The 20,576-nt window shown below is 39.9% G+C and overlaps 1 protein-coding gene and 1 pseudogene across 5 annotated transcripts in view; one reads left to right on the plus strand and one right to left on the minus strand.

Annotated features, from left to right (window-relative positions):
* The window catches only part of COX7A2L (cytochrome c oxidase subunit 7A2 like), a 32,239-nt gene extending 16,343 nt beyond the window's left edge, over positions 1-15,896 (plus strand). The window contains exons 1-5 of one of the 5 annotated variants that reach the window (XM_085019477.1): positions 8,272-10,388; positions 10,478-11,866; positions 13,517-13,648; positions 14,270-14,347; positions 15,006-15,896. In XM_085019477.1, the coding sequence (XP_084875603.1) occupies positions 11,846-11,866; positions 13,517-13,648; positions 14,270-14,347; positions 15,006-15,146 (372 nt within the window). In that variant the 5' untranslated portion in view covers positions 8,272-10,388; positions 10,478-11,845 and the 3' untranslated portion in view covers positions 15,147-15,896. Of the gene's footprint in view, positions 1-8,271; positions 10,389-10,477; positions 11,867-13,516; positions 13,649-14,269; positions 14,348-15,005 lie in introns of those variants that run through there. The other 4 variants (XM_085019478.1, XM_005662586.4, XM_085019476.1 and 1 more) reach the window with 4 other exon arrangements.
* LOC146404853 (GTP-binding nuclear protein Ran-like) lies at positions 12,238-13,244 on the minus strand (annotated as a pseudogene).
* Positions 15,897-20,576: the final 4,680 nt, after the last annotated feature.

Genomic DNA, 20,576 nt, shown 5'->3' on the forward strand with positions numbered 1-20,576 from the left:
ATTTTGTCAGATGCTTTTTCTAGATCTATTTAAATGGTCATGTGGTTTTTGACTTTTGTTAATGTGATGTATTACATTGATTTTTGTATGTTGAACCATCCTTGTGAACTTGGGCTGAATCCCACTCAGTTGTGGTGTATGATCTTTTTTATGTGCTGTTAGATTTGGTTGGCTAAAATTTTGTTGAGAATTTTTGCATCAGTATTCATCAAATATATTGGCATATATATGCATATATTTGGCATATATATGTACATATATATATATATGTTTGGTAGTATTTTTGTCTGGTTTTGGTATTAGGGTGATGGCGGCTTCATAGAATGTCTTTAGGTATTCCCCTTCTTCCTCAGTCTTTTGGAAAAATTTAAGAAGGATGGGTATAAGTTCTTCATTGTATGTTTGTTAGAATTCACCCGTGAAGCCATCAGGTCCTGGACTTTTGTTTGTAGGGAGTGTTTTTATTACATACTCCATTTCGTTTCTAGGGTTTGAACTGTTCAATTGATCTGTTTTTCTTGATACAGTTTTGGTGGGCTGTATATCTCTAGAAAGTTGTCCATTTCTTCTAGTTTGTCAGATTTGTTGGTATATAATTGTTCATAGTATTCTCTTGTGGTTTTTTGTGTTTCTGCAGTATCTGTTGAGATTTCTCCTTTTTCATTTCTTATTTTATTTAAGTTTTCTCTCAGAGTTTTGTCAGTTTGTTTTTACCCTTTCAAAGTATGAACTCTTGGTTTTGGTGATTTTTTTTTCCTGTTTTTTTTTTTTTTTTTTTTTTTTTTGCTTTTTAAGGCCATACTCATGGCATATGGAGGTTTTCAGGCTAGGGGTCAAATCAGAGCTACAGCCCCAGCCTGGGCCACAGTCACAGCAATGCCAGATCTGAGCTGTGTCTGCAGCCTACACCACAGCTCACGGCAACACTGGATCCCCAGCCCACTGAGTGAGCCCAGGGATCAAACCCACAACCTCATGGTTTTCAGTTGGATTCGTTTCCACTGAGCCATGATAGGAACTCCTTTTTTCTGTTAAAATGTCTTATTTATTGATATCTTTTTTGATCCTTTGATTTCCTTCTTTCTGCTAACTTTAGGTTTTGTTTGTTCTTTTTCTGATTCTTTTAGGTGGTAGGTTAGGTTGTTGATTTGAGGTTTTTCTTGTTCTTTGAGGGAGGTCTTATATCCCTCTAAACTTCTCTGTAAGAACTGCTTTTGAGGCATCCCACAGATTTTATATGGTTGTGTTTTCAATGTCATTTGCTTCAAGGTATTTTTTAATTTCCTTGTTGATCCATTGTTTTTTTAGTAGCATGTTATTCAGTCTCCATATAGTCAGTTTTTTCTCATTTTTTTTTCCTGTGGTTGATTTCTTGTTTCATGTCATTTGTGGTCAGAGAGATGCTTGAAGTAATTTCTGTACTCTTAGATTTGTTGAGATTAGTTTTGTGCCCCAGTTATGTAGTCAGTTTTAGAGAAAGTTCCATGTGTACTTGAAAAGAATGTATATTGTTTTTTTTTGGATGTAATGTCCTGAAAACATCAGTTAAAGTCTAATTGTTCTGTTGTATCATTTAGGATTTTTGTTGCCTTATAGATTTTTTTATCTAGAAGATCTGTCCATTGATGTGAGTGGGGTGTTTAATTCTCCTACTTTTATTGTATTCCCATGAATTTCTCCTGTTATGTCTGTTAGAATTTGTTTTATGTATACGGGTGCTCCTATAGTAGGGGCATATGTGTTATTGAGTGTAATGTCCTCTTCTTGAATTGATTCTTTTATTGTTAAGTAGTGTCCTTCTTTAACTTTTTTTATGGCCTTTGTTTTAAAGTCTATTTTGTCTGATATGAGTATTCCAACTACTGCTTTCCTGTCATTTCCATTCGCATGACACATCGTTTTCTGTTGCCTCACTTTCAGTTTATGTGTATCTTTTGCCCTAAGGTTGGGTCTCTTGTAGGCAGCATATTGTAGGCTTTTTTTTTTTTTTTTTTTGTCTTTTTGCCATTTATTGGGCTGCTCTCGTGGCATATGGAGTTCCCAAGCTAGGCGTCTAATTGGAACTGTAGCTGCCGGCCTACGCCAGAGCCACAGCAACGCAGGATCCGAGCCGCGTCTGCCACCTACACCACAGCTCAGAGCAACGCCGGATCCTCAACCCACTGAGCAAGGCCAGGGATCGAACCTGCAACTCCATGGTTCCTAGTCGAATTCGTTAACCACTGTGCCACGACGGGAACTCCTAGGCTTTTGTTTTTTTATTTCAGCCTGCCACTGTATGTCTTTTGATTCTAGCATTCAGTCCATTGACATTTAAAGTAATTACTGATGAATATTATGTATTACCATTTTAAACCTTGTTTTCCACTTGATTCTCTGTTCCTCCTTTGTTCTTTTTCTTTTTTTTGATTGGATGATTTCCTATTTTATGCTGTGTCTTTTTTTTTTTTTTTTTTTTTTTTTGTGAATGTATTGTTTGTTTTTCATTTGTGGTTGCCCTGTTTTTCAAGTGTGTTAACCTGTTCCTACATCTGCTTGCTTTAGATCAATGATCATATAGGCTCAAACACATTCTAAAAAAAGTTTAACTTTTCTTACTTTCTTTCCCCACATTTTATGATTTTGATGTCTTGTTTACATCTTTATGTTTATCCTTTTGCTGTTATTTGTGTTTTTCATTACTCTCACAAGTAGGTTTTTTTTTTCCTTTATTGATCTGTACACTGGCATATTTAAGTATTTACTTTCCCATTGTGATGTCTTCCATCCTATATTTTCTTCTTTTCTATTTGGAGGAGACTGTTCAATATTTCTTTTAGAATGGGTTTAGTATTGCTGTATTCTTTTAGTTTTTGTTTGAAAAATTCTTTATTTCTCCTTCTGTTTTATTTATTTATTTATTTATTTATTTATTTATTTATTTTTGTCTTTTTAGCTATTTTTTGGGCCGCTCCCGTGGCATATGGAGGTTCCCAGGCTAGAGATCGAATTGGAGCTGTAGCCACCGGCCTATGCCAGAGCCACAGCAACATGGGATCCAAGCCGTGTCCACAACCTACACCACAGCTCACGGCAACGCCGGATCATTAACCCACTGAGCAAGGGCAGGGACCGAACCTGCAACCTTATGGTTCCTAGTCAGATTTGTTAACCACTGCGCCACTACGGGAACTCCTCTCCTTCTATTTTAAATGATGATCTTGTTGGGTATTCTAGTTTGCAGATTTTTCCCTTTTAGAACTTTGAATATATCTTGCCACCTCTTCTGGCTATAGTGTTTCTGTAGGGAAATCACCTGATAGTCTTATGGGGGTTTCCTTATAATTAGTACTTTGTTTTTCTCTTGCTGCCTTTGGAATCCTTCCCTTGTCTTTAACTTTTGTCATTTTTATTATAGTATGTCTTGCTGTAGGTCTGTTTGGGTTCATCTTGTTTGGGGCCTTCTGTGCTTCCTGTGTCTCCATATCTGTTTCCTTCTTTAGATTTGGAAAGTTTTCAACCATAATTTCTTCAAATATATTTTCAATCTCCTTTTCTTTTTCTTCTCCTTCTGGAATCCTTATTATGCACAGATTGGCATGCTTTGTATTACCCCATGGATCTCTTATACTGCTTACATTTTTTTTTTTTTTATTTTGCTCTCTCTTTGCTGTCCCTATTGGGTGAATTTCATTATTTTATCTTCCAAGTCACTTACTCGTTTCTCTGCATCATTCACTCTGCTGTTCAATACCTTTAACTCAGCTTTTGTCTCTGCAAATGATTTTCTAATTTTTCTTGACCCCACCTTGTAGTTCCTAGTTTCTTTTTAAAGTAATCAGCATTATTGTCAATATCTAGTCTTAATTCCTTCAGTCTTTTCATTACTTCCTTTTTGAATTTAGCATCTGTTAGATTGCAGAGGTCTTTTTCATTGTTTACTCTTTCAGGGGAATTCTCCTGTTCTTTTAAATGGGAATAGTTCCTGTGCTTCTTTATTTTTGTTATACCTCTCTTACTCTGAGAACTTAGGGGAAACAATTATCTACTATAGTCTTGGAGGGCTATTTATATGTGGGAATGGCCCTGGGTAGTTGTGAGGGCTTACAGTTGTTTTTGTTTGTTTTTTGCTTTTGGCATGAGGGTTGCTTTTGGTTTGGATGCTTGCTGTCTGTTAATCCCCTTGATAGGGAGGGTGAAGGTGTATGGCCTGCCCGTGCTTCCAGGGAGGTGGGTGCAATGGGCAGTGCCTTCAGGTGGCACCTGGTTGCAGGGCCCTCGGCATGGGCAGTGACCCTCAGGGAAGCCCTTGGCAGCGGCAACAGCAGGGCATGTACATTCCCTGGGAGGTGAGGGAAATATATGGTAGACTGTTGCAGGGCCCTCCCTGGCAGTGACCCCTGAGGTGATTAGGACCACTGGTAGTACCTCTTCACAGGACCCTGAGTGGTGGTGAGCTGTACCCACCTCTGGAATCTGAGATGGCTCAGTGGTTTACACCTGACCTGTAGCTCGTGCAGAAGGTGCCCTGCCACCTGAGAGCCTATGCATGTGCAGAGAAAGAAGTTCCTGTGGTGGCCTCACCCCTCCTCCTCTTGCCCTCCCCACCAATGGCACCTTGCTTTTCTTGCAGGCCCAGGCCTTCCCCTGTTCACCTGAGCCCACGGCTCACCACCCAGGCTGCTGCTTCTCCCTGGAACTGACCTCCATAGCTTGAGTCTTGGCACCCAGGCCCTGCCTGAATGTCTCGGGCCATCGCGTGCCAAGTGGTGGTACCAATCGTCTGCGTGGCTCTCTGATTTGCCCTCCCCTGACTGGCTGCTGTGTTTTTCTTTGAGGCTCCTCTTCTGTCTTAGCTGATCTCCCCTTCAGTTAGGTGGGCTCCCAAGGAGTGGATTCCTTTCTCTCTCACAACTCCCTTTTAGGAGTGCTGTTCCTGTCCTGATTTCTTTATTTTTCTCTTTTTCCCTTTTGTTTTGTCCAGTTATGTGGAGGGTTTTTTGCTTCTTTCGGAAATCTGAGGTCTTCTGCCAACATTCGGTAGATGTTCTTTGTGAGTCGTTCTTCATGTAGATGTGTTTTTTTGACATGTTTGTGGGAGAAACTGAGTGCCACATCTTAGTCCTCTGCCATCTTGATCCTGCTCTCTCTCTCTCTTTTTTTTAATTTTTATTTTGGCAGTGCCTGCAGCATGCAAATGTCCCTAGGCTAGGAATGTTCCATAGCAGCAACCCAAGCTACAGCACTAACAGTGCTGGATCCTTAACCTGCTGAGCTACCAGGGAACTCATGGCTTCCGTTTATTGCTTTTTCTTCCCTGATTGCTGTAACTAGGATTTTCGAAATTATGTTGAATGGAAGTGGCAATAGTGGATATCCTTGTCTTGTTCCTTATCTTAGAAGAAATGCTTTCAGCTTTTCACCATTGAATATGATGTTAGCTATGGGTTTGTCATATGTGGCCTTCATTATGTTGAGGTAGGTTTCTTCTATGCCTACTTTCTGGAGGGTTTTTATTATAAGTGGGTGTTGAATTTTGTGAAAAGCTTTTTCTTCATCTATTGAGAGAATCATGTGGTTTTTTTTTTTTTTTTTTTTTTTTGTCTTTTGTCTTTTTGTTGTTGTTGTTGTTGCTGTTGCTATTGCTATTTCTTGGGCCGCTCCCGCGGCATATGGAGGTTCCCAGGCTAGGGGTCGAATCGGAGCTGTAGCCACCGGCCTACGCCAGAGCCACAGCATCGCGGGATCCAAGCCGAGTCTGCAACCTACACCACAGCTCACGGCAACGCCAGATCGTTAACCCACTGAGCAAGGGCAGGGACCGAACCCCCAACCTCATGGTTCCCAGTCGGATTCGTTAACCACTGCGCCACGACGGGAACTCCAATCATGTGGTTTTTATTCTTCAGTTTGTTAATTTGGTGTATCACACTGATTGATTTGTAGGTATTGAAAAGTCCTTGCATCCCTGGGGTAAATCCCACCTCATCATGGTGTATGATCCTTTTAATGTATTGTTGGATTCATTTTGCTAGTATTTTGTTGAGGATTTTAGCATCTATGTTCATGAGTAATATTGGCCTGTAATTTTCTTTTCTTTTTTGTGGTATTTTTGTCTGGTTTTGATATCAGGGTAATGGTGGCCTAATAGATGATGCAGTTTCTTCCTCTGTAGTTTTTTTTTTTTTTTTAATAACTTCAGAAGGATAGATGTTAACTGTTTTCTAAATGTTAAGATACAATTTGCCTGTGAAGCCATCCAGTCTTGGACTTTTTTTGTTGGCTGCTGCTGCTGCTTCTTTTTTTTTTTTGCATGCAGAAGTTCCAGGCTAGGGATCAAACTAGATGCTGGATCCTTAACCTGCTGAGCCAACAGGGGACTCCTTTTGGAAGTTTTAAAGTCACAGTTTCAGTATCAGTACTTGCAGTTGCTCTAGTCATATTTTCTATCTCTTCCTGGTTTTGTCTTGGAAGTTGTACCTTTCTGGGAATTTGTCCATTTCTTTTAGGTTGTACATTTTATTGGCATGTAGTTGCTTGTAGTAGTCTCTTAAAATCCTTTGTATTTTTGCGGCGTTGGTTGTACCTTCTTTTTCACTTCTAATTTTATTGATCTGAGTCCCTCTTCCTTTTTTTCTTGATGAATCTGTCTAAGGGTTTATCAATTTTGTTTACTTTTTCAAAGAACCAGGTTTTAGTTTTATTGATTTTTTTTTTTTTTTGGTCTTTTTGCCTTTTCTTTTTTTTTTTTTTTTTTGTCTTTTTTGTTGTTGTTGTTGTTGTTGTTGCTATTTCTTGGGCCGCTTCTGCAGCATATGGAGGTTCCCAGGCTAGGGGTCGAATTGGAGCTGTAGCCACCAGCCTACGCCAGAGCCACAGCAACGCGGGATCCGAGCCGCATCTGCAACCTACACCACAGCTCACAGCAACGCTGGATCGTTAACCCACTGAGCAAGGGCAGGGATTGAACCCGCAACCTCATGGTTCCTAGTCGGATTCATTAACCACTGCGCCACGACAGGAACTCCTGTCTTTTTGCCTTTTCTAGGGCCGCTCTCGTGGCATATGGAGATTCCCAGGCTAGGGATCCAGTCGGAGCTGTAGCTGCCAACCTACCCCAGAGCCACAGCAACACAGGTGGGATCTGAGCCACAGCTCCGCTCATGGCAACACGGGATCCTTGACCATCTGAGTGTGGCCAGGGATCGAACCTGCAACCTCATGGTTCCTAATAGGATTTATTAACCACTGAGCCATGAGGGGAACTCCCTGGTTTTCTTGTTGATTTCTTCAGTGATCCACTGGTTATTTAGTAACATTGTTTAGCCTCCATGTATTTGTGTATTTTACATTTTTTTATTCCTTTGAGTTGATTTCTGATCTTGTAGAGCTGTGGCTGGAAAAAAAATGCTTGATATGACTTCAGTTTTCTTAAATTTACCAAGGGTTGCTTTGTGGCCTAGCTTGTGATCTGCCCTGGTGAATGTTCCATGTGCATTTCAGAAGAATGTATATTCAGCTGCTTTTGGATGGAATGTTCTATAAATATCAGTTAAGTCCATCTGATCTAGTCTGTCATTTAAAGTCCATGTTTACTTGTTGATTTTCTGTCTGAATGATCTGTCCATTTTTGTAAGTGGGATGTTAAAAGTTGTCTTGCTGTTGATTTCTCTGTTTATGGCTGTTAGCTTTTGCTATATATATATCAAGGTGCTCCTTTGTTGGGCACGTAGATATTTACAATTGTCATATCTTCTTAGATTGATCTGTTCATAATTATGTCTTTTGTAACAATCTTTCATTGTCTCTTGTAACAGTCTTTATTTTAAAGTGTATTTTGTCTGATATGAGTATTGCTCCTCCAGCTTTCTTTTGATTTCCATTTGTATAGAATACCTTTTTCCATCCTGTCACTTTCAGTCTATATGTGTCCCTAGATCTGAAGTGGTTCTCTTTGTAGACAGCATATATATGGGTCTTATTTTTGTATCCATTCAGCCAGTCTATGTCTTTTGTTTGGAGCATTTAATCCATTTACATTATCGATATGTATTTTCTTACCGCCATTTTGTTGGTTGTTTTAGATTGTTTTTGTTGGTCATTTTTCTTTTTCTTTTTTTGCTTTTTAGGGCTGTCCCTGCAGCATATGGAAGTTCCCAGGCTAGGGGTCGAATCAGAGCTACAGCTGCCGGCCTATAACACAGGCACAGCAACATGGGACCCGAGCTGTGTCTGTGACCTACACCACAGCTCATGGCAATGCTGGATCCCTGATCCACTGAGCAAGGCCAAAGATCAAAGCTATATCCTCGTGGATACTAGACAGATTTGTTTCCACTGCACCACTATGGGAGCTTGGTCTTTTTTCTTTCTTCTTTTGTTCCCTTGTGATTTGATGTCATCTTCTTTTTTTCCCTGTCTTTTTAGGGCCACACCCATGGCATATGGAAGTTCCCAGGCCAGTGGTCGAATTGGAGCTGTAGCTGCTGGCCTACACCACAGCCACAGCAACACCAGATCTGAGGCATATCTGTGACTTAGACCATAGCTCATAGCAATGCCAGACCCTTAACCCACAGAGTGAGGCCAGAGTTTGAACTTGTGTCCTCATGGGTACTAGTTGGGTTTGTTACCACTGAGCCACAATGAAACTCCCTTGATGTCTTTTTAGTGTTGTGTTTGGCTTTTTTTTTTTTTTTTTTTTAACTGTATGTGTATTTATTGTAGATTTTTGGTTTGATTTCCATGGGATTTTGATATAGGAGTCTATGTACACACACAAATACACACATACAAAATTGTTTTAAGTTGCTGGTCTCTTAATTCCAAGTGCATCTCCAATATCCTGCATTTGCAGTCTCCTCTTTCCACTGTTGCTGGTTTTGATACCATATTTGTAGATGTGTAGATGTTTTTGTAAACACACGTAGAATGTTTTTCTACAAATAGAGATGTTTTTACTGTATGTTTGCCCTTACCAGTGAGCTTTCCCATTCATAATTTTCTTGCTTCTAGTTGTGTCCTTTTCTTTTTCATTTAAGAGAAGATCCTTTAGCTGTTTTGGTGATGCCAAATACTTTTATTTTTTGCTTGTCTGTAAAGCTTTTGCTTTCTCTGTTAAATCTGAATGAGAGCTTTGCTGGGTAGACTATTCTTGATTGTAGGTTTTTTTCCCCCCTTTGATCACTAAATATATTGTGCCATTCCCTTCTGGCACAGTTTTTCTCCTTTAAAATCAGTTGATAACCTTATGGAGGTTCTCTTGTATGTTATTTGTTGCCTTTCCCTTGTTGCTTTTAATATTTTCTCTGTCTTTAATTTTTGTCAATTCGATTAATATATGCCTTGGTGTGTTCTTCCTTGAATTTATCTGGTTAGGAGTCTCTGCACTTCCTGAACTTGAGTGTTTCCTTTCCTTTTCCATGTTAAAGATCTTTTCAACTATTATCTCTTCAAATATTTGCTCAGGCCCATTCTCTCTCCCTCCGTATCCTGGGACCCTTATAATACAAATGTTGGTGTGTTAAATGTTGTCCAAGAGGCCTCTTAGACTGTCCTCATGTCTTCTCATCTTCTTGTTTTGTGCCAGTGATTTCCACCAGTCTGTCTTCCAGCTGCCTTATTTGTTCTTTTGTCTCATTTATTTTGCTATTGATTCCTTACAGTGTATTTTATATTTCAGTTATTACATTGTTCATCTCCATTTGTTCTTTAAATCTTTCAGCTCTCTGTTAAACATTTCTTGTATCTTTTCAGTTCATGCCTCTATCCTTTTTTTGAGACCTTGGATCATATTTACTATCTTGATCTGAATTCTTTTTTAGATAGGTGGCCTATCTCCACTTCACTTAGTTGTTCTTCAGCTTTTTTTTTTTCCCCTTGTTCTTTCATCTAGTACATATTTTGCTGTCATCTCATTTTCTCTAACTTCCTGTTTCTGTGTTCTCTATTCCTCAGGCTGCAGTATCATGCTTCCACTTGCTTCTGGTGTGTGCTCCCTGGTGGGTGAGGTTAATCTTTGATCTTGTGCAGGCTTCCTGGTGGGAGGGACTGGTGCCTGCCCACTGGTGGGTGGAGCTGAGTCTTTTCTCTCTTGTGGCAATGCTGTGTCAAGTGGTGTGTTTAGAGGCAGCTGTGAGCTCAGGAGGACTTTACACAGCTTGTCTGCTGATGGGTGGAGCTGCGTTCCTACTCTATTGGTCATTTGGAATGAGGCATCCCAGCACTGGAGCCTGCAGGCTGTTGGGGAGCTCGTTCTGAGGATTTGTCACTACGGCTTTGCCACGTGTGTCCTTGCTGCCACAGTCAGCTACTGCTGATCCCTACCTTTCTAGGAGACCCTCAAAGGCCCACAGGCAGGTCTGACCCAGGCTCCTGTGGAGTCAAAAACTGCTTTGCCTTGGGTCCCAGTGCACATGGGATCTTATATATTCCCTCTGAGAATGGAGTCTCTGTTTCCCTCAGTCCTGTGGAGCTCTTTCACTTGAGCCCCCTTCAGTGCACATGGGATCTTATATATTCCCTCTGAGAATGGAGTCTCTGTTTCCCTCAGTCCTGTGGAGCTCTTTCACTTGAGCCCCCTTCAAAGCCAGGTGCTCTGGGGGCTCCTTGAGGCCAGAACCCTAGGCTGGGGAACTTGATGTGGGGCTCAGAACTTTCACTCCTGTAGGAAGACCTCTGTGATATAATTATTTTCCAGTTTGTGGGTTGCCCACCCCATGAGTATGGAATTTGATTGTATCATGAAAGAGTCCCTCCTGTCATTTCATTGTGGTTGCTTCTTTGTTTTTGAGCGTACAATATTCCTTTTGTTAGGTTTTGGTCTTTTTTGTTGATGGTTGTTTAGCGGTTATTTGTGACTTTGTGTTTTCGTGAAAGGAGGTGAACTCAAGTCCTTCTGCTCTGCCATCTTGTTGTCTTCCTCCTCTCATTTTCCCATATAGTTAAAAGTTATCCTTATATACCTTCTTTTTAGATAGGAAAGTAATCATTTAAGAGTAATGGGTTTTCTAAAGAACTTTGGTAATCTGAACTGTAGTACAGTAGTATCTACATGAACAAAATATTTTTAAGATTTCTACTTGCTTCAGTATGATGTCGATGGGATCAGCCTCAGGCAAGACTGACTCAGTTCATTTTTACATGTGGAAACCATACAAAGATAAATGTTTAATAAAGGTGTTAAAATCTGCTTCATATCACTGAGAAGCCACTCTAAGCTCTACTTTTCTGTTGCAGCATCCTATTGTTTTGTGTCCTTGCACTGCCCACAAAAATTGGTTGGGGGGAGAAAAATCATCAAAGCTGTGGTGTGTCCAATGAAATCCTTAAACTTTGATATGTTGAAAGCTTGGGACTACTTGAAAACAGCAGGTAAACATGGAACATCTTCCTAGAATACCAACTTTAAACATGTAACATTAAAACAAAAAGCAAATGAATGCATAATTTATATTCATTTTTAATAGATGAGATGTTCCTCCAGTTCCTGCAGCCATTTAATGGTTTCATTGGACTTTGAAAAGCTCTACATTAGAACGTGTTACTTTTGTCATAAAAGCAACTCTGATTTTTTTTTTAAACGACCACCTCTCACAGAGTCAGTGTTGGGTCCTTAACCTGTTGAGCCACCAGGGAAACTCCTAATTCTTTCTTTTTTTTTTTTTTTTTTTTTGGCTGTGCTTGCAGCATGTAGAAGTTCCTGGGGGCAGTGACAATACCAGATCCTTAACCTGCTGTGCCACCAGGCAACTCCTGGAATGCCTAATTCTTAAGAAACGTATTTGAAATATCTAAACCACATACCACTTATATTCTGACAGGTCATATAAATCTCAAACAGGCTCTTCCCTTGGTGACACTACCTATGCCAAAAGGCAGGTGTGGGGTAGGTATTATTTTAGCACTTACAATACTCTTGACCTGTCATTTTGTTTGTCCAAAATCATCCAAATGTACAGAAAATTAGAATTTAACCTAATAGACTTCAAATTTAGTGGTAATAGCAAAGGCAATTCAAATAGTAACACGGCACAATTTTCCCTGCTAGTAGTTTGGGTTTTTTGTTTGTTTGTTTGTTTAGCTTCGCCTGTGGTATGTGGAAATTTCCAGGTCAAGGATTAAATCTGTGTCACAGCAGCAACCCAAGCCACTGCAGTGACCACACCACATCCTTAACCTGCTGCGCTGCAGGGGAATCCCTCCCTGTTAATGGTTTTAAAGTGCTCATTTAAACAAGGAATGGAACAAGGAATTTGTTTACCTGCTTACATATTTGAAATACAGCTTTATTTGGATTCTAAGTAAAAAGAATGGGAATGACAGTAACAAACAAGATTTTTAGCACTGAATATTGTGATGTGACTATAATGTTCTTACATTTGAAACTCAAGAAGGAAAAGAATCTGTGTTCCTAAACAGCTAAATATGCAGCCAAAAAATGAAAGTTTTTTTCTTTTCTTTTTTTTTTTTTTAACACATTCACTTTGAAGGCCATTCATCTCCTTCAGCATCCCAAAGATTAAGCACATGTTCTGCTTAGCTATAATAATACCACTGACATCACAGGACAGTTGCCTATAAGATTAGACTTCTGATGCTGGTCTCCCGCTTCATTTTCTCATGGTCATCATCTTTATCTGGAAAAGCAGGTGTCTAAGTTACCTCTAGATTTTGCTCATATTGCCCTGCCAAGTCTAGATCCATGACCACCTCTGGCAGCGGGGAAGCAGGTAGGGCGATAAACTCCAGGTTAGGGTCTCTGATCAGTTTTCTAGTAAGCCAGGGGAAGGGCTTTTCACAGTTGTACTTGCTTTTGGCAGAAATAGTACTGAAGGTTCTTTTGGTAGAAGACGATTGACTTTGCCTTAACCTTTCTGTCCTTAATATCTGTACACTTTGTTGCCACACAACAGGATGGGGATGTTTTCACATACTTGTACAAATCACTGTGCCAGTCAGGCATATTCTTGTAAGTAACACTCAACGTTAGATGTTACATCAAACATTATAATGGCACATTGAGCTTGGATATAATAGCCATCTCTCAGGACACCAGAGTCCTCCTGACCAGCTGTATCCCATACACTGAACTGAATAGATCCTCTTTTGGTATGCAGCACAAGGGGATGGACCTCAACACCCAAGGTAGCTGTGTACTTGTCAGATTCACCAGTCAGATAACATTTCATGAATGTGGTTTTTCCTGTACCACCATCACCAGCCAATACAAATTTGAACTGGATTGGTTCTCCTTGGGCAGCCATTGTGATGTGACTTCCAGAAATATCTCTGTACCCATATGACTGAGCAGCAGGAGAGCTCTTGACTGGGTTTGCTCTGGGAATGTGGGCTAGGGTGTTTGGTTGAACATTTAAGGACTTTAAACTTAAATGTTTGGTAATGCAGAGTTGGAGAAACTTTCCTTTTTGTGTGTGTTGGAATGATTACCTCCATTATTCCAGACTACTTGCTCCTGGAAAGGTTTGTTTAGATGCCCAGACATACTTTCAACTTGACCTTTTCCTTTTTTCTTCAGGGATTAAGGCCTCTGGTTTCCACAGAAGCACCACCTATCATATTTGCCACACCAACTAAACTGAGTTCCAGTTCTACTGCATATGATTATGCCGGGAAAAACAAAGTTCCAGAGCTGCAAAAGTTTTTCCAGGTGAGAGAAGAAACTCTAGAATAGTGAAGGCTGTGAAGTAAATAGGCTTGAAAAAACCCTATGGGAGTACCCTGGTGGCCTGGTGGTCAAGGACTTGGCGTTGTCACTGCTATGGCAGGTGCAGCCAAAAACAAACAAACAAAACCAGCAACAAAACAATAGGAACAACAACAACCAAAACTATGAAACTGTGTCTTAATCTAGTTTGTCACCCACTTCCCTCTTTCTCTTTAAAAAGAATTCTTCTGATTTTAGTTTGAGCCATGCACTTGTAGAACTTAATGTAGGCAGAAACTGATGAAGAAGGTAGAGTGATTAACTTCCTCATCAGTGTTTAAGGATATGCAGGTTTTCAAATTGCATATGTAGTTGTTGATCATCCATTGGGTGGCGGAAGCAGTAGCATGTATAATGTATACTAACACTTACAGTCCAGTATATATTTGGCTTTGGGACACAAGCAGTAACTTTGGGCAATGAGTTTTCTTGTAATTGTTTTTTGTTTGCTTGATATTAAAATTCATGTTACTAGAAGTGGAGGAGGCTTTCTTGGGTTTGCTGATCAGCAGAGAGAAACCAGAATTGGACTTTAAAATATTATTAATGTTAATCTGCATACAGATAATTGAGAGGTCAGTGATCCGACTACATCTCAGGCGTCGTGGGAGTAGCAATAGCTCGTACTGCTGTTGCTGGAAGGTAGCTTCCCCCTCTTCAGAAATATGTCCAGATTCAGGACCGGCTTGAGGACTTTTGATCAATTTAATCTCTTTTTGTCTGATAAGTAAGACTTGAGTGGGCATTTGGGGTTTTGAGTTGCAGTGGGGAGGGATTTTGGAGACTGCAAAATAATGGATTAAAAATTTTATGGAGTCTCATTATTAATAGGGGTTTAGCAGCTTAACAGAAAGAAGGTAGTTGTATATAAAATGGACTTAAAACCTATTAATTGACCTGGTGTGCTCAGACTTCATCCACTGATGATCAGAAGTTGGACTAACTGTAGAGCATTTCTTGTGCCTACAGGTCTTTGATTAGCTTCTGATTACCTTTAAAGAAAATTCACCAATGCTCCTTTTGTAATTAAGCAATATATGATGAATTCCTTAGAATTTTGGAATTTGTTGTGTGCATGTCCTGAGGCTGCATTTTGGAGAATGACTTTGGACTTAGAGACTGTAGCTACATTTGTAAGAAAATATACCAGTATTTCAGTTAGCATTCTAGTGGATTAGGGCTTTTTCCATTGTGGTGGGTTGATGGATTAGTTGTAAAGTAGAGGCATTTGTTCTACATTAGCCTAAATTGTGAAATCTTTTTCTTATCCACCATGTCCTTGATAATTCTTTCTTTCAAGAGAACCGACGGTGTGCCCATCCACCTGAAACGAGGCCTGCCTGACCAAATGCTTTACCGGACCACCATGGCGCTGACAGTGGGAGGGACCATCTACTGCCTGATTGCCCTCTACATGGCATCACAGCCCAGAAACAAATGAGTTAGCCTGCAGAGGACTCGTTTGCTTTTTGGCAGTAAATCCTTTGAATTTTTATTTTTCATTATTTCTGTACAATTGTTTCCTTGGTTTTTTTTTTTTACATGAATGGCCTATTTAACATCTTTAAAAAAAAACAAAGATATTAAGACAATATTTTGGTTTGTTTATTAAATGCACTTAGCCTATGAGAGCTCATTCAAAAGTTAAAAAACTGTTGTTTAAAGAAATGCTGCTGCTCTCCGATTTTGGGCTTCTGATTTCCCTGGAGGTTCTGAATGAAGGTTGCACACAGGCTCATTAACAGCAGTCTGTGCTAAGGTCCTTAGGGACTTATGGTGGAGTTTTGAGCGTGGGGTGCAGAAGCCTTTCTGGATTTGGATGTGACTGAGGAAGGAAGACAGAAGCCAAGGCCAGGCTCATGAAATGAGAATTAGTGGTCACCTTAGGGATTTTTCCATCTTGCTGTAAAATGTTAATAGAAATTATTTGCAGCCCGCCTCTGTTCATTGGGCAGTTCGTTTAAAAGGGTTATTTGCACCATCTCAGATCTTTAGTGAAATTTTATGTGTGATTTTTATGTATTTATTCCGCCATGGGAACAGAGAACACCTGTTTAGTGTTGCGCTTTAGACCAGTGTCTGTCCTATTAATTCAGCTCCGACACAGATTCTCCTTTACCTTTTAAAAATGTTATGGCTTTAAATTATGATTTATTTTAATTGTGGAATAAATACATGAATGAAAAAAAAATCTCAAGTTTGAAGTCTTTTTGAACAAGCTTTCAAAATAATTTTAGAACACAACAGAGGAATCTTAAACGTGAATCTAATTTCTTTCTTTTTAATTAGACAAGAGATAATCTTTATAAACTGTTTTCTTAGAGTCAAGTAGTAGGAAGCGAATGGCATCTTCATGATTACCATATAGTTCCTTATAAGAAACTGGCTTGCCCCTCAGTGAAATGTGCCTGTAACACACAGTTCATTTAGACAGTAATTTCCTGAGTTGTCACAATTGGTAGACGTCACATACCCCATGTTAATGCTGAAAAAAGGTAGAATTTTATTACATAATTGGTGGTTTGTATCTTGCCATAGCAATTAACAGAAGCCTCTTATCCTTAAGAGGATAAAATGTGGTGTGTTTTTTAAAATACTCAGTAGCATTCTCACAGGCTAGGAAGCCCTTACTTGTCTGTACAGTTCTAAACTTTATTCTTTCCTGTTATTTCCCCCAAGTTTTTATTTTGAGAAATTTTAGACTACAGAAAGATTGTAAAAATTTTCCAATATGTACCTGTATGTTCTTCACTTAGATTACCAGTTTTCAGTATTTTTGCTCCTCTTTGCTTTTTCTTGCTCTCTCCCAAACACAGGCACACAGTGAATGTGTATACACACACATGCCTGGTTTCTCCTGGATTGTTTAAGATTAAGCTATGGAATTATGGTAATTCAACCATAAATACACTAGCCACTATCTCCTAAGAACAGGGACGTTTTCCTTCATAGTCATGATACAGTTATTGTGCTCAATTTAATACTGATAACAATACTGCTCTCTAATAAATAGTCTATCACAATAATTATATCCCAGGTATCCCAGTATGTCCTTTATAGTTGGGTTTTTGAAAATAACTGGCACCTGCAGCATGTGGAAATTCCTGGGCCAGGAATAAACCCGTGCTGCAGTTGCAGCCTGTGCCACAGCTGAGGCGACACTGAATACTTAACCTGCTGTAGCACAAGGGAACATCCTAAAAATAACAGCTTTATTGGGATATAATCCACATACCAACATTCAGCTACTTATTTTTTATTTTTCTTTTTACAGCCACAAGAGTGGCACATGGACATTCCCATGCTAGAAGTCAGTTTGGAGGTGCAGGTGCAGTCCTGTGTCACAGCCACAGCAACACTGGATCCAAACCAGATCCTTAACCCACCAAGTGAGGTCAGGGATTGAACCTGCATCCTCACAGAGGCAGTGTTGGGTTCTTAACCTGCTGAGCCACAATGGGAACTCCAACTCACTTATGCAAAGTGTACAAGTCAGTGATTTTTTTTTTTTTAACCATTGAAAGAAGTTGTGCAGCCATTGCCACACTCAGTTTAAAACATTTTCATGGGGAGTTCCCGTCGTGGCGCAGTGGTTAACGAATCCGACTAGGAACCATGAGGTTGTGGGTTTGGTCCCTGCCCTTGCTCAGTGGGTTAACGATCCGGCGTTGCCATGAGCTGTGGTGTAGGTCGCAGACGCGGCTCGGATCCCGCGTTGCTGTGGCTCTGGCGTAGGCTGGTGGCTACAGCTCCGATTCAACCCCTAGCCTGGGAACCTCCATATGCCGCGGGAGCGGCCCAAGAAATAGCAACAACAGCAACAACAACAACAGACAAAAAGACAAAAGACAAAAAAAAAAAATTTTTTTTCATGACCCTAAAAGGAAACTCTGCCCATTAGCAGTCATCTTCCTTCTCTCCCCCCACTACCTAGCCCTAGGTAACCACTAATCTGTTTTCTTTTTTGGACATTTTGTATAAATACAGTCATATCATATGTGATCTTCTGTGTTGAACTTCTCTCAGTGTGATGACTTCCAGGTTCATCCATTTGTAGTATATATTAATACTTCTTTCCTTTTTATGGCTAAATAATATTCCATTGTGTAGATATACTACATTTTGTTTGTCCATTCATCAGTTAATGGATATTTGGGGTATTCCCAACTTTTGACTTAAACGCTATTATGCTTCTTTCACATTGGTGTACAAGTTTTTGTATGGACATATGTTTCCATTTCTCTTGGATATATACCTAGGATTGAAATTGCTGGGTCATATGGTAACTCCATGCCAGACTTTTTGAGGAACTGGCAAACTGTTTGCAGATCGTCTCTTCCAGTTTTTACATTCCCACCAGAAATTACAGGTGGTTTTTGCTTTTGTTTTGGGTGCATGATCCACTCAGGGGTCACACACTGCATTAATTCGTCACATCCCTTTAGTCTCCTTCTATCCAGAACCGTCTGCAGTGTTCTTTGTGACACTGCCCTATTTGCCACGCAGGGCAGGGTGTTGTAAAATGTTCTTCACCTTGGAACTATCTCCTCATGGCAGGATTCAGGTTAAGCATTTTTGTCAGGAATTCTTCAACATAGTATGTTGTATCCTTATTTTGTCAGGCAGCTCTTGATACCAGTTTGTCCCGTTATTAGAGGTTTGAAGTTGGTTAATTAATGTTGTCTACCAGGTTTCTCCCTTAGAAAGATACCCTTTCCCCTTTGTAATTAGTAAGCAGTCTGTGGGGTCATGTTTAGATTGGGACTGTTGTGTCCTCAGTAGTTTGGCAGTCAGTGAAGTGTTCATTGGTGATTCTTGACTGAAGCATTTATTACTACAGTGGTTGTAAAAAAGTGATTGTCTCTCATTCCTCCTACATTGTTGACATATTTCAGTAAAGGGTACTCCCCTTTTAAGGGGTTTTAGTGTAATTTTCTCATTCAGTGTAATGAACAGCTGTGTCATTATTCATGCTGATTCTCAAATTCGGCTGAAATTTGGCTTCTGTGTCTTGCTGATGTGCCCCTATCAGTCTTTGAGCATTACTTTTATTTTAGAGCCTTACCCTCAGCATATGGAGGTTCCCAGGCTAGGGGTTGAATTGGAGCTGCAGCCGCTGGCCTACACCACAGCCACAGCCACGTCAGATCCAAACTGCACTGGCAACCTACACCACAGCTCACAGCAATTCTGGATCCTTAACCCACTGAGCGAGGCCAGGGATTGAACCTACATTCTTATGGATATTAGTTAGATTCGTCTTTGCTGAGCCATGATGGGAATTCCTGGGCATTACTTTCTGACATAGGATGATTTCCATGTTTACCTTGTATTTTCTCCATTCCAGTTTCTTCTGCTGACTTTCAGGTATGTTCCATTCGTTTATATATAGATGCATTTTCCTTCTCTGAACATTTTATTTTTGCCTAGCTGGTACTATACATTCCTACTTCTCAAATAGTTGGGAGATTATTCTCGATCTCATTTTTCTGAATTGTGTTTCATTTTATGAATACATTATAGTTTCTTTAGTCTCCTTTTGGTGATTTAAATTTTTTGCTTCTGTAAACATTGCCTTAAATGTATAACCTTCTTTATACATCATGTTACATATTGCTCAGTATTTGTAGAATAATTTCTAGAGGTGAGACTTTTAAAGCAAAGAGAATGTGCATCTCCAACTTTGATAGCTGTTCCTCATTACAAGAGATGATGCTGACGTAAGTTGTGTTTAGCCATGATGAGGGTGCCCGTTCGTCCTCTGCCGAGACCAGCTCAGCAGGATGGGGCTGAAGAATGGGTGCTGTGGAACTTAAGGAAAAAAAAGGTAACATAAAACAAGACACAGAGACATTTATCTTAAGTAAAGGTGGGCACCTTTGGGGGACTCAAGGTCTCAGGGACCAAAGAGCCCTGCCTCAAGAAACCACACTGCTTTTATTGTGCTCTTTAGATGAGATCAAGTGAGGAGTGGCCATGGGTGGATGATACAGGGTTTATTTATTATATAAGTTCTTTTACTATTTAAAAAGCCACTTAGGTGGTAAAAGGTTAAGCTCTTACTCTGACCTCTAGGCACATAACAGTTCTTAAGCTTAAGTCACTTATGCCTTTAGATCTTTGTTCTTAAGCTTAAGTCATTTACCAGCACAGTGATTGTTTTTCCAAGCAGGAAGATGGGATAAAGTAGGACAAGAAGATGGGATAAAGTAAAGAAGGACTAGACGGAGTTTTCAAAGAAACATGTCTTGCAACAGTCCTCCCTTTTGTCAGTCTGTTAAGTGATAAGATTTCTTTGGTTTAAATTGCTTTTCCAATGTACTTAGTGATGTTGAATATCTTTCTTTAATTTAAAATTTATATTTAAAATATTTTAAATCTTTTCATTTTTAAAGGTAAGTTATATTTCCTTTTTGTGAACTATCTAATCATATTCTTGCCCTATTTAAACCCAGGTGCTTTTTGATAATGCTGTAAATGTTATTCGTCCATCAGGCTGACTTCCTCAGAAACAGGTTCTACTGATTCCTGTTTGAGCCCAACATCTTCTGATTGCAAATCTCTAGAAATTTATTAAAACCAGCCAGTGAAGAAAGGGGGCCTTTCTGGAATCTTAATAGAGCTGGGCCTCACAAGGCCTATCTTTGGGACCAAGGTGACTGTCCTTTCTGTCCTTCTCTTGGCTGTGCAGCTGTTGAAGCTGGTCCACAGAAACAGAGTTAATCTCTGGAAATGGTTGTCTAGCCACCAAAACCAGGAGAGAGACTATCATTGGCCCCTTTTGGGTCAGGTGTCCCCCACTGGGCCAATCGCCTGTTTGGTGCCAGCCTGTGTGGGGAGATGCAGTGAAGGAGCTCAGGGTGGCCTGTTC

Source organism: Sus scrofa, chromosome 3 (assembly GCF_054392235.1).
Source record: "Sus scrofa isolate SSC_HxYL_T2T_F1_AM1 chromosome 3, Sscrofa_HxYL_maternal_Yorkshire_Landrace_v2.0, whole genome shotgun sequence".
Taxonomy (NCBI): domain Eukaryota; kingdom Metazoa; phylum Chordata; class Mammalia; order Artiodactyla; family Suidae; genus Sus; species Sus scrofa.